Source organism: Bos indicus, chromosome 3 (genome assembly GCF_029378745.1).
Source record: "Bos indicus isolate NIAB-ARS_2022 breed Sahiwal x Tharparkar chromosome 3, NIAB-ARS_B.indTharparkar_mat_pri_1.0, whole genome shotgun sequence".
NCBI classification, from domain to species: Eukaryota; Metazoa; Chordata; class Mammalia; order Artiodactyla; family Bovidae; genus Bos; species Bos indicus.
Window position 1 is genome coordinate 9,853,402 of NC_091762.1, and position 15,893 is coordinate 9,869,294.

The 15,893-nt window shown below is 55.2% G+C and overlaps 1 protein-coding gene and 1 long non-coding RNA gene across 2 annotated transcripts in view; one reads left to right on the top strand and one right to left on the bottom strand.

Annotated features, from left to right (window-relative positions):
• Nucleotides 1-15,893, top strand: part of IGSF9 (immunoglobulin superfamily member 9) — a 19,622-nt gene continuing 3,729 nt past the window's right edge. The window contains exons 1-14 of the mRNA XM_019988249.2: nucleotides 1-177; nucleotides 2,034-2,283; nucleotides 2,525-2,713; nucleotides 8,687-8,839; nucleotides 9,554-9,708; nucleotides 9,923-10,040; nucleotides 11,455-11,596; nucleotides 11,744-11,889; nucleotides 11,981-12,123; nucleotides 14,032-14,172; nucleotides 14,644-14,760; nucleotides 14,955-15,105; nucleotides 15,302-15,425; nucleotides 15,676-15,851. Of these exons, the coding sequence (XP_019843808.2) occupies nucleotides 2,226-2,283; nucleotides 2,525-2,713; nucleotides 8,687-8,839; nucleotides 9,554-9,708; nucleotides 9,923-10,040; nucleotides 11,455-11,596; nucleotides 11,744-11,889; nucleotides 11,981-12,123; nucleotides 14,032-14,172; nucleotides 14,644-14,760; nucleotides 14,955-15,105; nucleotides 15,302-15,425; nucleotides 15,676-15,851 (1,813 nt within the window). The 5' untranslated portion in view covers nucleotides 1-177; nucleotides 2,034-2,225. The remainder of the gene's footprint in view (nucleotides 178-2,033; nucleotides 2,284-2,524; nucleotides 2,714-8,686; nucleotides 8,840-9,553; nucleotides 9,709-9,922; nucleotides 10,041-11,454; nucleotides 11,597-11,743; nucleotides 11,890-11,980; nucleotides 12,124-14,031; nucleotides 14,173-14,643; nucleotides 14,761-14,954; nucleotides 15,106-15,301; nucleotides 15,426-15,675; nucleotides 15,852-15,893) is intronic.
• Nucleotides 10,028-15,893, bottom strand: part of LOC139181018 (uncharacterized) — a 12,723-nt gene continuing 6,857 nt past the window's right edge. Inside the window, exons 3-4 of the long non-coding RNA XR_011565173.1 lie at nucleotides 10,923-11,140; nucleotides 10,028-10,798 (exon numbers count right to left, since the gene is read on the bottom strand). This is a non-coding gene — a long non-coding RNA (uncharacterized lncRNA). The remainder of the gene's footprint in view (nucleotides 10,799-10,922; nucleotides 11,141-15,893) is intronic.

The following is a 15,893-nucleotide window of genomic DNA, read 5'->3' on the forward strand; positions in this document are numbered from 1 at the left end:
GGCCGCTCGGGGGTCGCGCCCGCCTCGCCTCGCCTTCTGCTAGCTCCAATTGGCCGCCGCGGGAGGGGGATTGGCGGTCTCCAGGGCGACGGGAGGCGCTCGGGGCATCCGAGGCGGGGAGGCGGGTCCGCCCCCTATTGTGTAGCTGGAAGAGTGAGGCCGAGCGGTGCGGAGCAGGTGAGGGCGGGGGTGTTCTGGGGGCAATGGAATGGGGTGCCAGCGAGGGGATGAACAGTGCGGGAGTTATGGGGGACAGGAGAAAGCGGGGGAATTGTGGAATTCTTTGGGGGAGCAGAACTAGGGGAGTTCTGGGGAGTGAAGTAGAATTCTTGGTGGGTGGATGGGGACTCCGGAGAACTGGGGGAGTTCGGAAGTAGAGTGTGTGAGTGTGTGTGTGTGTGTAGGTGGGGTGGGGGTGGGGGTTCGTTCTTGGTGGGTTCCAGACACAAGGAGGAGTTCCAGGGGTCCGGAGACGGCAAGGGAGAAGAGAATTGAGGGCGGGGTATCAGAAGTGTATTGTGGGCTGAGGCAGGAGCATTCCAGGGAGGAGAGGATGGGAGAAGTGAGTGGGTGGCGATTCTGGGGGAGCCCGGGAGTTCCTTGAAGCACCGAGGATCTGGTGCAATTGGAGATCAGGTGCGAAGAATGGGAATTGTGGGGGGTGGGGAAGGTTGTGAGAAGTGGGGATAACTGGGATGGGAGAATGAGAGAGCGCTGGGTGGGGAGATCAGGTGAAGACATAGTGGCGGCAGAAGAGTTGGAAAGCTCTTAGGAAAAACAGAGGAATTCTGGGCAAACCTGGGTTTACTAGGGTTTTCAGAACAATGAGCCAGGAGGGAACTGGGAGTTCTTATGCATTTAGAAAAAGATATGTCTGTGACATATGGGAGAACTGGGGGCAGTGGAAAGCCAGGGGGGTGCTTGCTGGTGAGTTATCAGGAGTTAGATGTGCAGGGCCACTCAGTGGAGGCAGGGATCAGGCTGGGGGACATGGGGAGGTTTTATAGCCGGTCTTGACCTGTGAGGCCAGGCGTGGGGTGGAGGCCCATAGAGCAGAGTCCACTTGGGTCTGCCAGGTCCAAGGCAGCACCACCCCACTGTGACTTCCCTAGATGCTTAGGCCCTGGGGCTATCAGGACCTCCTCCCCTCCAGGTCCCAGGGCTCACTTTGTACACCCTAGGGACTCTTGGGCTTTTTAAGCTTCATATGGGCCATGCCTCTGGGGCTGGGGAAGCGGTGGCAAACCTTGGGCCCTGAGGATGCTGGAGGGAGAGAAAAATGGGAGGAACTTGGATCATGGTGTCTGGCAAGACAGAGGGCTGTCTTGGCAGCATCAGGAAGAGAAAGTGGCACCAGCTGCCAGCCCACAAGCCCCGGGACCTGCCCAGACCTGGAGAATGCTGCCTGGGCCCCTCCATACCAGCAGATGGAAAGGGAGCTCCTCTCCCAAGTGTCTGACGCATTCATGGCTAAAGCAGTATTGGGAGGTTGGGTGGAGAAAGGGGTTCACAGAGGCTGCAGAAATGAGGCAAGGATCTGTGTGGGCACTTTCTGGGGGGTTTCATCCCAACTTTGCCTTTGACTGACTGTGTACACCTGAGCAAGTTTCTCTGAGATCCTCACTGTCCTTGTATGTCACTGAGGGGTGGAGGTGATAATACTGGTTCTACCTTGCTCTCTGCTACCTTGTTATTAGCATCAGGACTAAGGACAGGACAGAGAGCAGGCTGGACCATGGGGGCTCTGTATCTCCCATACTTAACTGACTAGTCCTTTTCCAAGTATAGAGGAACCCCAGTTCCCTCGTGGTGCAAATTTCTAAGAGCTTGAGTAAAGAGGATATCCCCAGAATTCCTCAGCTTTTCCTAAGATCTTTCCAGCCCTCTGCTTCCCACATGTCCTTACCTGTCTGGTCTCCCCACCCCAGCACTCCCTCACTCTTCCGCCACTCATCTGCGCTCCTCTTCCCTTTCTCTACCTTTGCTCACCAACATTGGCCCACTTTGCATGTTGCCTTGCATTTTGCATCTAGATCTGGTGGTGCTCCAGAGAACGGCTTTCTCAGGTGTGACGTGAGCCAAGCCCTAACTGTCCAGAAGAGTGAGCGCTGATCCCTGTGACCTGATCAGAAGGATTGAGGGGCTTGCTGGGCTCTGCACGTCCCTGGGCCCCTCCATCTGGGCCCCTGTGGAGAGGAGGGGCCGGGCAAGCAGGCAGCTGGGCTATGGTTTGGTGCCTCAGTCTGGCCATCCTCAGCCTGATCATCAGCCAGGGGGCTGACGGTGAGCTGGACTCCCTGGGCTCCAGAACTCCCTGTTGGCTTTGGGGTAGGGGTGGACCCCTGGGGTTCTCTGTGAGCAGGTCCAAGGAGGGGAGGAGCAGCTCTGGTTCTGCCAACATCAAAGATTCCTTCAACCCCATCACCAAGGCCTGGGGAACCCACCGAGATAGGGTATCTCCCCTCCCAGTCCTGGCTCTGGGTCCCTGCTGGGTCCTCATGCCACCGGCCTGCCCGCCCTGCAGGTCGAGGGAAGCCTGAGGTGGTGTCGGTGGTGGGCCGGGCCGGGGAGAGTGCAGTGCTGGGCTGCGACCTGCTGCCCCCGGCTGGCCGGCCCCCTCTGCATGTCATCGAGTGGCTGCGCTTTGGATTCCTGCTTCCCATCTTCATCCAGTTTGGCCTCTACTCTCCCCGCATCGACCCTGATTACGTGGGTAAGACTTGTCCTCAGCTGAGAGGTTGGGAGATGTCTCCAACAAAGGTGGGCTGGGTAGAGTGGGAACAAGGCCTCTTCTTAACAGCTCTGTCCCTGCCCCAGCCTCATCTCCAGCTCCACTGCCTGAACTCTGCATAACAAGCATGGCTCTGCTCCCAAGCAGTGTTCATTCACTGAAGGATTCATTCATTTACACACACACACACACACACACACACACACACATGCACGGTCTGTTTGGAACTCCACTTGGCCTGTTCCAAAGGAGATCCTGCAGCCCTGTTCCAAGTGTCCATCCTTATTCCCTAATCCCTCTTTCTAGAGCTCATCACGAACCTCCCAGACTCCTCCTGATCCTCCCTGGTCTCCCCCTACTTGGCCCTCTCCTGTCCCCTGGCTCTGCTATCTTCTCACTCCCTTGCCCTCCTCCCCTCCTATTTTCTTAAATGCTGATTTGGGGGGGTTCTAGGCTTCTAGGGAGTAGACTGATGGGGCAGCAGGGTTGGGGGGTTTCTGATTTATCTGATTCTGAGTACAGCAGAGCTCATGCACGGCAGGGCTGGAGGGAACCAGGCTCCCCGAAAGATCAGCAAACAGATGGGGCTGGGCTGGGTTCCTGCTTCAGCTAGCTCCAACATGGACTTAAAATAGTGTATAGGCCTCCCTGGGGGCCTTCTCCTGTGCCCCAGCTGCTCCCTGAAAAGGCTCAGCTTCCTCCTAATCTCTGGGGAGCCTTAATCTGAGTGGTTTAGTGCAGGTCTCTGAGGGCAGAGGGTGGGAGAACCCAGGGCTGGGGCTGGGGTGGCTGTTGAGAGTCTGGCTGCCTCCTCATAGGGGAAGCCCAGGAAAGGCCACCTGGGAGGCTGTCGATGGGGGCAGGGGGACCCCCTCCCTTTTCCCTCTTTAGTTTGAATCCTGGGAGAAGCCACAGGATTGGCTGAGCTGTCACTGTGGGGCAGGCTGAGCAGAGAGAGGGGAGGAGGCTCAGGCAGGTGGTGCAGAGGGAAGGGTTTATTTTCAAACTGGGGGCAGTTGTTGGCAAACAGCCTAGTGGGATTGTATGTGTCTGCACAAGCCTGGGGAGAACCGCTTGGGAGAACTGATGAAAGCGGGGGCCCCACTTAGGACAAATGGAGAGACAATGGCGGGGCCCAGCCCCCGCTCCCGGCCTCTGCCCGCCGGCTGGGGAGCAGCTGGGCTGAGGCTCGTGGATGTAGAACGTTGCCCCACTGAGGGCAGGGTAGAGGGAGGCTTTTCCTGGGCTGCCTCTGGGCGGGGGTGGGAGTCGGGGAGTTGGGGCTGGTGATGTGCAACTCTCCTTCCTGCCCTCCCTCCACCCCCTTGTCTGGAAGGTAGCAACTTTGCTACCTGTGGGTTTTCTTTTTGTCTCTGTGGTGTTCCTTTGAGCTGCACGGGCTGTGAGCAGTAACCTCGGGGGCTTTCTTCCTACCCCTGCCCTTCATGCCCACCCCTCCCCTGGGTCTGAAGCTTCTGGTCAGGCAGAGCTAGTTTGGGGAGTTAGGGCCCTGGGGAGAGGACCCTGTACCCATTAACCCTTTTACTGCCTCCCAGTGTGGAATGGGCCTCTCAGCCTTTGTGCAGGGGACTCTGAACTGCGGTTGCTAGGCAACGGGAGGTGGAGGTTGCTAAGGACAATGCTGTCCTGTCATAAACCCTCTGGGCAAACGAAGGGGAGATGGCCTGGGACTGTGTGTGAGGCCCATGGCCTAGAATGTGGGAGGAACCACGAGAGAGACTGTTCGGAGCCTTCAGGGATTACACAGGGAGGGAAGGCTACCTATCTTTGATGACTTTAGAATCCATCTAGCAGAGGAGACTGGATTTGTGGACTAGTGCAAAAGTAGTAAAAGCAGTGTAAAACAAACCAGGACTAAATCCTAGAATGAAAGCAGCTGCTGTGTGTAAAGAACCCCGAACAGCGCCTGCATGGTGTGAAATCCTAGGTGTGAAGAGAAAAGAGAGTCCACTTGCTCTACACCAGCTTCCCTGGGGTGGATCTTAGATTAGCTCTTCCAATTCATGGGACCAGCTTTTGGTCTTTGACTTTCATGCTATATTTCTTGAGAGTTTCAAGATACCCCCTGTGGCAGAAGGGACATGAGTTTTCTCTCTGTCCTGAGTTGTCTGATAAAAATCAGTTATCTCAAGGACTTCCCTAGTGGCCCAGTGGTTGAGACTCCATGCTTCCAATGCAGGGAGCACAGGTTAGATCTCTGGTCAGGGAACTAAGATCTCACATGATGAGCAGCCAAAAAAGAAATCAGTTTTCTCGTCCTCCATTTAGAAGAGCCCCGCTTCCTTGAGTCATCTCCCCTCACCACCTTTTATTCTTGCATCCCCTGGGCTTCCCTGGTGGCTCAGACGGTAAAGAATCCACCTGCAATGCAGGATACTTGGGTTTGATTCCCGGGTCCGGAAGATCCCCTGGAGAAGGGCATGGCTACCCATTCCAGTATTCTGACCTGGAGAATCCCATGGACAAAGGAGCCTGGCGGGCTGCGGTCCATAGGGTCGCGAAGAGTCAGACAGGACTGAATGATTAACACTAACTCTCACTGTCTGCAGCGTCACCTCTTGCTGGAAACCTCCTGTACGCCTCTCGCTTCTTAGTTTCTTGGAGTATCTGGGCACAGTTAGGCCTATTTCTTGGACTTCTGTGTGTACATGAACTTGCACTTGTACATGAGTGGGGTTTCCCTGCTTTTGGAGAGCTTTGCAAGAGTGGGGACTGTGTCTCTTCCTTCCTCTACACACCCCTGCATGTCAAGAGGTCTGAAGACACTCGCTTTGGCTCTGTACGTAGAGAGTGGGCCTCCAGAAGGGGGACCCAGGACTCGGGAGGGCACAGGAAGTTCCTGGCCAACTTCCTGTTCTTCTGTAACACTTCCAGGCTAGCCATCCATACCTCACAGAGAAGTTAGGACATACGGTGTGCTTTATTGGATATTCTGATCAACAGACATTTGGAGCTGTTACCCCCTGGCTACCAACACACCCCGAGTGAGAATATACTGGCTAAACTCAGGGATGAGTGCCCTGAGCATCACTGGGTCCTCACACCAGTGAGCAGTGGACAGTGAACTGCATCATGAGAAAGCAGGCCTGCCTGTATTGCTGAATAGACACGTGATTTTGGAAAGAAGCTTAACATCAGTTCCTTTAATGGAATTCTTGAGAGGATTAAGTATGGTGACATTGCCTGATATTACGTGGCCCATATCCCAAACTCGATTTCCCTTCCGTCTTCTTCCTTCTTTGTAGCACTTGAAGATCACTGTAACGAAAAGTTACCATCACATGGGACTTAGAAGAGGGCGCAGTGGGGTCTGTGGGGTTCCATGGCCTGGCAGTTTAGGGTTACCGAGGAATCCCACTGGTGGGAGAAAGGGTGGGGTCATGTTCAGTGTTTACCTGAGAGATCCAGGCTTATCTAGGTGGGGATTTAAGCACCCAGCCCTTTAAGCAGCTCCACCCTTTCTGGAAAATCCCCCCCCCACCCCCCGCCCCCACCCCCCGCACCTTGTTCTTAGAAGAAAAAGGATCCTTGCCTAAGATCCCAGAGCCAGCCTTAGCCTGATACTTCACTTGTTCCCTGGTGGCATCAGGGCCCCCACAGGTTGACTCTATTTTAGAAAGATGACCCTAGAGGTAGACAGGAAGCAGACTGGCGGGGGTGAGTGCGCCAACGGCTTCAGATTGTCTGGTACTAGGAAGGGCTAAGTAAAGGCATAGTCTGGTTTCATCTGTTTTGCATAACCCAGAATATTTAGAAAATGTCATTTGTCCCTATCAAAAGTCAAGGTGGGGTGGGCAGCTGATGAGCATGGAGGCAGTGGGACCTCTTTGTGGGTTGTTGGCATAACCCAGGTGAGAGATGCAATCAGTTCAGTTCAGTTCATTCGCTCAGTCGTGTCCGACTCTTTGTGACCCCATGGACTGCAGCACGCCAGGTCTCCCTGTCCATCACAACTCCCGGAGTTTACCCAAACTCATGTCCATTGAGTCGGTGATGCCATCCAACCATCTCATTCTCTGCGTCCCATTCTCCTCCTGCCTTCAGTCTTTCCAACATCAGGGTCTTTTCAAATGAGTCAGCTTTTGGCATCAGGTGGCCAAAATATTGGAGTTTCAGCTTCAGCATCGGTCCCTCCAATGAACACCCAGGACTGATCTCCTTTAGGATGGACTGGTTGGATCTCCTTGCAGTCCAAGGGACTCTCAAGAGTCTTCTCCAACATCACAGTTCAAAAGCATCAATTCTTCTGTGCTCAGCTTTCTTTATAGTCCAACTCTCACATCCATACATGACTACTGGAAAAATCATAGCTTTGACTAGACGGATCTTTGTTGGCAAAGTGATGTCTCTGCTTTTTAATATGCTGTCTAGGTTGGTCATAACTTTCCTTCCAAGGAGTAAGTGTCTTAATTTCATGGCTGCAATCACCATCTGCAGTGATTTTGGAGCCCCCCAAAATAAAGTCAGCCACTGTTTCCACTGTTTTCCCATCTATTTGCCATGAAGTGATGGGATTGGATGCCATGATCTTAGTTTTCTGAATGTTGAGCTTTAAGCCAACTTTTTCACTCTCCTCTTTTACTTTCATCAGGAGGCTCTTTAGTTCCTCTTCACTTTCCGCCATAAGGGTGGTGTCATCTGCATATCTGAGGTTACTGATATTTCTCCCGGCAATCTTGATTCCAGCTTGTGCTTCATCCAGCCCAGCATTTCTCATGATGTACTCTGCATATGCGACTAAACTAAAGTGAAGGTGATAGAGAGGGAAACAGGATTTAGAATCTGAAAGGTTTACTGAACAAACTAATGTGAGAGTAAAAGAGAGATCACCAAAGGTTTACTGAACAGCTGATGTGAGAGTAAAGGAGATGACACCAGGTTTCTGGATACGTGTGATGGCGCTATTGACTGACACAGGGGAGAAGGGGTAGACGGCGTGTCATCAGGTGAAGGATGGAGCCGAGGTTGAGTGCAGTCTGCCTATTTCAAATCTTAAGCTCATTCATTTGTTCAACCATTTTATTTAAGCCTTGTGTTGCCTGCCTTCCATCTACCCCACTTGGATTTTTTCTCTCTCTCTCATTTTATAGATGAAGAAGCAGATGTTGAGAGAGAGGTTTAAGTGGTGTAGCCAAGAGGGTATATAGCAGAGCTGGACGCTAGGTCTCTCTGGCTGCAGTGTGTGCCTTGCTCAGTGGGTCGCACAGCCAGGGACCCACGAAGCTGTCTGTGGTGCAGGATTCTGCCAGGAGAGGATGCTGAGGGTGGGAGGTGCTGTCTACTTGCCCCGGGGGTGGGTGCATTGTGGAGCTCTATGAAGTCTGTCAGCCACAGCCTGGATGCCCTGGAGCGTGAGGGGATGGGGTGAGGAGGCTGCTGACGTTGCTGCCTGGCTGGGCTGGACTCTGGCCACCCTAAGGCGCTTAGGCCACTGATAATAACCCTGGCAGATTAGGGGCTTTGGTAGGCGAGGTCTGGATCCCTGCTCGGGCCCCAAACACTGCTGTGGTTTCTGGGGACAGAGTCCTCTGGCAGGAGTACTCTCCAAAACTCCCTTACAAAAAGAGTTCAAGGATGGGTAGGTTCTGTACGAATCCAGAGGAGACACAGAGCTGGTTCTCTAAGCCCCTTTCCCTACAGTCCTGGAAGCTGGCTGTCATTCAGCGCCATGCCTAGTCCTCCTGCTGCCACTCTGGTTTCTCTTTGTTAAGCTGGGTCCCAGCTGCTGAAAGGCAGGAATGACCCGAGGGGCTGAAGGGAGAGATCTGCCCTCAGTGACCCCAACCCCATCTGTGCCTCTCTGGACCCCACTCTAGCAGGGTGACTGGGAAACACTGAGCCTGTTCTTCACGTCTGAGAATGACCAGTGTGATCAGGGGCTTGGGGCTCCCATGCGGTCCCTTCAGCACCCTTGATCCAGGGCTGTTTCCCCAGGGCGTGTCCGGCTTCAGAAGGGGGCATCTCTGCAGATCGAAGAGCTCCGGGTTGAAGACCAGGGCTGGTACGAGTGCCGTGTGCTCTTCCTAGACCAGCACACCCCTGAGGAAGACTCTGCTAACGGCTCCTGGGTGCATCTCACCGTCAACTGTAGGAAGCTGGGGGCCGTGGTGAAGAAGGGGGGCGTGTGGAAGTGGGGAGGGCGGAAGGACAGTCCCGAAGCCCCACTCTGCTGACGCCCCTTGTTTACATCTCACCCCGCCCACCTCCACTCCTGTCCTTTCCATTCTTCACACCTAAAACCAATCAGCCTTCTTGGCTCTGTGTTGGGAACTTCCTCTCTCTTCCCTGCTCCTGCTTCCCTGACCAGGATAGCATAATGGATAGCGGATAAGGGGTTATTGAACCCCGAGTGAAACATTGCTCACATATATACAATACTTTGTTTTTATCAAAACCCCTTTTAACAGTACTTCATGAATTCTATCTCAACCCTAAGAAGGAAGGAGGTCACAAGTATTCCCATGTCATAGATGAGGAAACTGGGTTGTGCCACTGATTAGTGGCAAAGCCTAGAACCCAAGCCTCCTGACTCTAGAGGGCACCTAGGTCTCTTCTCAGCTCTGAACGCCCATCCTGTGCTCCGCTCCCTTGCCAGCTCTGCAGGCGATGCGGGGATGGGCCGGTGCATCGTCACTGGGCCCTGGGTGCCGCAGACAGGGTGGCCCAGGGCTGGGGATTCCCTTGAAGGTGGTCAGGCTGATGAGCTGAGGGCTGCAGCCCTGATCTGCCTCTCTGGTCCTGGGATGCAACTCTTTGGGCTGGTGGCCCCTCTGGCACCCCCTGATGCCTCTCTCCTCACAGCGCCCCCCCAGTTCCTGGAGACGCCTCCCCAAGTGCTCGAAGTGTGGGAACGGGAGCCGGTCACCCTGCGGTGTGTGGCCCAAGGCAACCCCCAACCTCGGGTGACTTGGAAGCTCCGAGGACAGGACCTCGGCCAGGGCCAGAGTCAAGTGCAGGTGAGTCCTGCGGCTGGACAGTGTGGGAACAGGCTGCAGGACAGAGAGGGTGAGGCCAGGCTGGGAGACCCGCCAGAGCAAGGGCTTGGCCCCGGCTTCTCCGAGCCTGGCCTGCTGCCTCCCTCTGCTGGCTGGCCTCGGAAGTGCAGGGGGGTCTGAGGCCCGCTGTGGGCGAGGAGGTGCCTGGGTCCCCGCTTGCTGACTCCTACTGTAGGTGCTGAACGGAACGCTGCGGATCCGGAGGGTGGAGCGAAGCAGCGCCGGGGTCTACACCTGCCAAGCCTCCAGCACTGAGGGCAGTGCCACCCACGCCACCCAGCTGCTGGTGCTAGGTGCTGTCTTGGGGGAGGGCCGGGAAGCTGGACGTAACGCATGAGAGGACTGACCTGTGGCTGGGGGTGCACACAGCTTGGGGGCCAGACTTGGGCCTGAGGCAGGGGCCCCTGGAGAGGGAGGGAGCTCCCAATGCCTCTAAAACCAGCATCTTGCCTGTAAAAGGATCAGTGAATGGAGATATTTAGTGCCTAGCAGTGTGGTACAGTGGGAAGCGCATGGGGTGGTGGTGTCAGACTATGAGCCATGGAACCCCCTTGACCCCTAGCTTCCTCATCTATACAAAGAAGTTCCTGTCTGCCTCTCATGATTGTTAAAAGACTTAGGTTCAGCCGAGCACAGTAATTTGTGGTCAAGCCCTTCCCTTCAGAAGGAAAGCTGAAAAGTAGACTCTGCCTTCATAGAGCCCCCTATTGACCTGGAGAATAAGATGCAGAGGTGAAGCCCTGCTCTCCTGGGTGCTGTAGGGGAGGCAGCGCTGAGCAGTGGCGCAGGGTGAAGTCTGTCGTCGGGAAGCCTTGATGTGAATTTGCCTTCCCACTGATCTGGGGCAAGTCGCCTTGCAATCTGTCTGCCTCTGAGCCTTCATGTCTTCATCTATGAAGTGGAGACAATAATTTCTAGTACAAAAGGCTCTCTTAAGAGGATTAAGTGAGATGGTGCAGGTCAGGTTAGTCACACCTGGTGCGCCTGGAGGTGTTCCGCACTCCAGCTTGTATCGCCACCTCTTATTACTGACCACTCATGCAGCTGGAGCCTGGAGAAGGGAGACAGCACTGGGGTTAAGAGATGGTTTGGCAGGGTCTCTGCGGCCTAGTCAGGCTCTTGGGGAAGAGCATTCAAGGCTGCCTGGCAAGGGCCCAGTGAGCTCCCATACTGACCTGAAAGAGTATGGAAGGCTTGATGTATGAAAAGATGGTTGGCCAGGTGGGGTCACAAGAAGTTTGGGTCAAGAAGTTTGAGCTTAATGTGCTGGGAGCCAGGAGCTGCTGTGGATTCTTGAGCAGAAGTGTTCTGTGGCCAAAGTGGATGGGTGGAGACATTTTTGCATGAATGGAGTCAGGGATTGTTGCAGCCTTCTGGGTTAAGGTATTGGTACCTGGATTAGGAGAGGAGACACAGAGGTGATACAGATGGTGTAGATAGATGAGGGATAGAAAAGGTGATGGTATAGGGTGAGCAGAGGATTAAACTGGGTGAATGTGGCTGTCCCTGGTAGGAAAGCGAGCTAGCTGGAGCAGAGGAGGAACTTGTGTTCAATAAAAGGGTTAGGGCCTGTTTCCATTCCTGAGGCCCTGTAGCAACCAGCCCTGTATTCTAGAGGGCAGACTGGGGAGAAAGGCAGCAGTGACCTCAGAGTTCCTGGGAAACTGGGCTGAGGCCCCGCCTTCCCCTGTGCTTCCCCCTTCCCAGGACCCCCAGTCATCGTGGTGCCCCCCAAGAACAGCACGGTCAATGCCTCCCAGGATGTTTCTCTGGCCTGCCGGGCTGAGGCATACCCTGCTAACCTCACCTACAGCTGGTTCCAGGACAGCACCAATGTCTTCCACATTAGGTGGGGCTCCGGGTGCGGTTAGGTGGGGTGCGGTGAGGTGGGGTGTGGTGAGGTGGCGTGGGGTGGGGGTGGGGAACTGGTGGGCAGTCTGAGGAGCCCCTTGGCTGAGCAAGGCCTGGACCCCTCTGCCCCGGTGCCGTACCGCAGCCGCCTGCAGCCCCGAGTGCGGATCCTGGTGGACGGCAGCTTGCGGCTGCAGGCCGCCCAGCCTGATGATGCCGGCCGCTACACCTGTGTGCCCAGCAACGGCCTCCCGCGCCCGCCCTCGGCCTCTGCCTACCTCACTGTGCTCTGTAAGCCCCACCCCAGCTCCCTCGACAGACGGCTTCACTTCCTTGGGCCAGGCTCAGCTCCTCCCCTACAACTTGCCACTGCTTCCCCCAGACCCAGCGCAGGTGACTGCCATGCCTCCTGAGACGCCGTTGCCTGTGGGCATGCGGGGGGTGATCCGATGCCCTGTTCGTGCCAACCCCCCACTGCTCTTTGTCAGCTGGACCAAGGACGGGCAGGCCCTGCAGCTGGACAAGGTACAGCCCTGGGGCAGGGGAGAGAGTGCTTAGCTTGGTGTTATTCTAGTCAGGACGGCTGGGGTGGCCTTTGATCAATTCAGTGACTGGAGAACATACACCTTTTTTTAAAATTGGAGTATAATCACATTGTAATGTGTTAGTTTCTGCCGTACAACGAATTGAATCAGCTCTATGTATACATATATCCCCTCACAGTGGAGCTTCCCTTGCACCCCATTCTCCCCCCACCATCCTACCCTTCTAGGTCATTATAGAGCAGCGAGGTGAGTTCCCCATGCTTTATCGCAGGTTCCTTCTAGCCATCTGTTTGAGAGAAAAACAAATATTGTATATTCATACATATATATGGAATCTAGAGAAATGGGACAGATGAACCTGTTTGCAGGGCAAGAATAGAGATGTAGTCATGGACTTGAGACATAGGGGAAGAAGGGGAGGGTGGGACAAATGGGAAGGCAGTAATGACATCAGTTGTATCAGGTGCTGTGCAGGGTGTCTGGTAGGGAACAGGAGCAAAGAGACATCTGTGCCTCGAGGGGGTAGCACAGCCTCAGACACTCTGCTGGAAGGCTAGCGAGGCAGGAGACAGCGAGCACCTTCCTCTTAGGGCTGGTTGAGGACAGATCAGCAATGACTTCTGGGATACTAATGACGGCCTTGAAGGGCAGAGAGACATTCCATGCAGAAACCAGGGCCCAAAGGCAGGAAACAGTATCGTGCGTTTATGGCATAATGAGTCATCCAGCTGGGTGGGAGCTACAATTCCTGTGGGGACATGACTGATGCAGAGAATCTGGGAAGACAGGTTGGACCAAAGGGAAGAATATGGATGCCCAGTTAATATCACCTCATTCCAAGGTGATTGAGATTTTTTTGTTTGTCTGCAAAGACAATAAATTCCTTGTGGGTTACTATTGCATCTTTTAATCCTAGTCACCTCAGGGCTTCTGCAACTGTAGTAGTACTCAATACATTTTTTCAAAGGTTAAAAAAAAAGTCAAAAGGCATTTGGAACCAGTGAAATTGCGTGAGCAATGGTGTGATAGCATCAGTGTGTCCATGTGAGCGTGCTCAGTTGCTTCAATCATGTCCAACTCTATAGACTGAAGCCCGCCAGGCTCCTCTGTCCATGGAATTCTCCAGGCAAGAATTCTGGAGTGGGTTGCCATGCTCTCCTCCAGGGGATCTTCCCCACCCAGGGATCAAACCCGCATCTCCTGCACTGAGGCAGATTTTTTACCGCTGAGCCACCAGGGAAGCTTATATGATAGCGTCAGGGCTGTGAGCAGTTGAGTTTGTCAAAGAAATGAAGGGGAAGAGAGTGGACATTTGTGGTGCAGAGGCTGCTGAAATGAGAGTGTGGGTGAGAGGTTACGAGGCCTGAGTTAGAGAGGAAGACATGAAGATGGATGGAACAAAAGGCCTTCCCAGGAGGACAGATGTGGGGTGTGAGACAAGAGTAAGGAGTCAGATGTTAGCCTTTAGTTAGTACAGAACTAGGGAAGCCAGGAAGAAGAGCTGATGTGGGGTGTAAGATAGGGAATGTAATCGTGGAGGGCTAGGAAGACAGCAGGCAGAGAACCTCACACGGCTCAACCCCACGTGGTGCCAGTCACCAGACTCCCTGGGAGTGGCTCCCCTGGAGTTTGTCAGACGCCATTCCTCTGACAAACTCCACTGCTCACAGCCCCAGTGCTATCACATAGGCTGCCTTCACACTCACTGGTAGTGGCCCCTCTGTAGGAAAGAGAGTGGAAGGGCGGAATTCAGAGAGAGGCCAGGCTAGGGGTAGGTTTTGGCGGCCTCTGTGTAGACGCGGGTCTCTCCCGTGCACTGCTTCTCTCCATCTCTGGTTTGGCCTCTGCTGAGTGTCTCTTTCTGGCTGTCATCTCCTCTTGCTTCCAGTTCCCCGGCTGGTCCCAGGGCCCAGAAGGCTCCCTGATCATTGCCCTGGGGAACGAGGATGCGCTGGGAGAATACTCCTGCACCCCCTACAACAGTCTGGGCACTGCAGGGCCCTCCCCAGTCACCCGTGTTCTGCTCAAGGTGCGGCTTGGGGTGGGGTTTGGGGGCAGGGGTAGTGGCAGCAGGTCAGGGGGCTGAAGATGCAAGGCTGGTACTAACACCAGGCTGGCGGAGGCGGGTGGGACAGACACATGGGGAACGGGGCTTCCACGTCTGTTTGCCATAGTGGCAGCAGCCATCAGATGCCACAGCGGAGGAAGGTCCCCTGCCCGCCCCATCCCTTTAACAGGCTGCCTCCCTCTCTGGAGTGAAGAGAGTAGGAAGCAAAGGGGAGGGTGGAGGGTATTCTCTAGAGGTTTGTACATCTTCAGAGAGGCCTCTGCCCATCAGCCCTGGTCTCTCCCACAATGTCCCTCCAGCCCCCTGGCTGGGGACAGATGAGCTAGAGAGACCCTGAGAGATGGAGACAGACGGGGGCCCCAGAGAAGGGGAGGAATGGCCCTTAGACGGCAGTGTGAGAGAGCCCCACCCAATGCCAGATCTGGGTTGCAGGCTCCCCCAGCTTTTCTAGAACGTCCCAAAGAAGAATATTTCCAAGAAGTAGGGCGAGAACTCCTTATCCCCTGCTCTGCCCGAGGAGACCCTTCACCTACTATCTCTTGGGCCAAGGTAAGGCTCCTGCCCTCACTCCACCTGCATTCACACCTGTTTTCACACTCGCCGCACCCCTGCCTCTCTGTGCCCCTGGATGTTTGGGGGGAGAGGGGAGACGGGGAGGAAACTGGAGCTGCCCCGAGAGCTGAGTGGCGCCCTTGGTGAGGGGTGGCTGCGTGTGTCCTCAGGGCTGACCAGTGGTTCTGTAGGTGGGCCGGGGGCCGCAGGGCCAGGCCCAGGTGGACAGCAACAGTAGCCTCATCCTGCGACCATTGACCAAGGAGGCCCATGGACGCTGGGAGTGCACGGCCAGCAATGCTGTGGCCCGAGTGGCCGCCTCCACGAATGTCTACGTGCTGGGTTAGTGGCTGCAGAGCAGGCTTGAGGCAGCCATGTGGGGAGGACACAGGGGAAAGAATTGTTTGGGGGGCCCCAGATGGGGATCTTAGGTGGGAAGCCCCTGGGATGATGGGTGGTGAGCAGAAGGCTTGGATCCCCTGAACTCTTCGCCCTCCCTCAGGACCCTGACCATCATCCCTCCATTGCCCCCACCCAGGCACCAGCCCCCACGTTGTCACCAATGTGTCCGTGGTACCTTTGCCCAAGGGTGCCAATGTCTCCTGGGAGCCGGGCTTTGATGGTGGCTATCTGCAGAGATTCAGTGTCTGGTATACCCCCTTGTGAGTGACCTGCCCCTGCCATCCCTCTTCCCCCTCTCCCTGAGTCCCTCTGGCTCTCTGCCCTCTCTCCTACCTCTCTGCCAGCCCTGCCCTGACTCTGCTGTCCGATTTTCAGAGAATCTCAGGGGTTCAAGGCCCAAGTCCGGAGACCTGGGGTGGTTGAGGGGACAGGAGAGGTGAGCTCTCTGGACTTCAATGTTCCTCCTCTTCCTAGTTCATGAAATGCCCCCCATTTCCTGCTGTCCTCCAGGGCAAAGCGTCCTGATCGAGCCCACCATGACTGGGTGTCCCTGGCAGTGCCCGTGGGCACTGCTTTCCTCCTAGTGCCAGGCCTGCAGCCCCACACCCAGTACCAGTTCAGTGTCCTCGCTCAGAACAAGCTGGGGAGCGGGCCCTTCAGCGAGATTGTCTTGTCTGCCCCTGAAGGTGAGCGATCTCTTACCCAGAGCAGCAGACAAGGATGGGGAA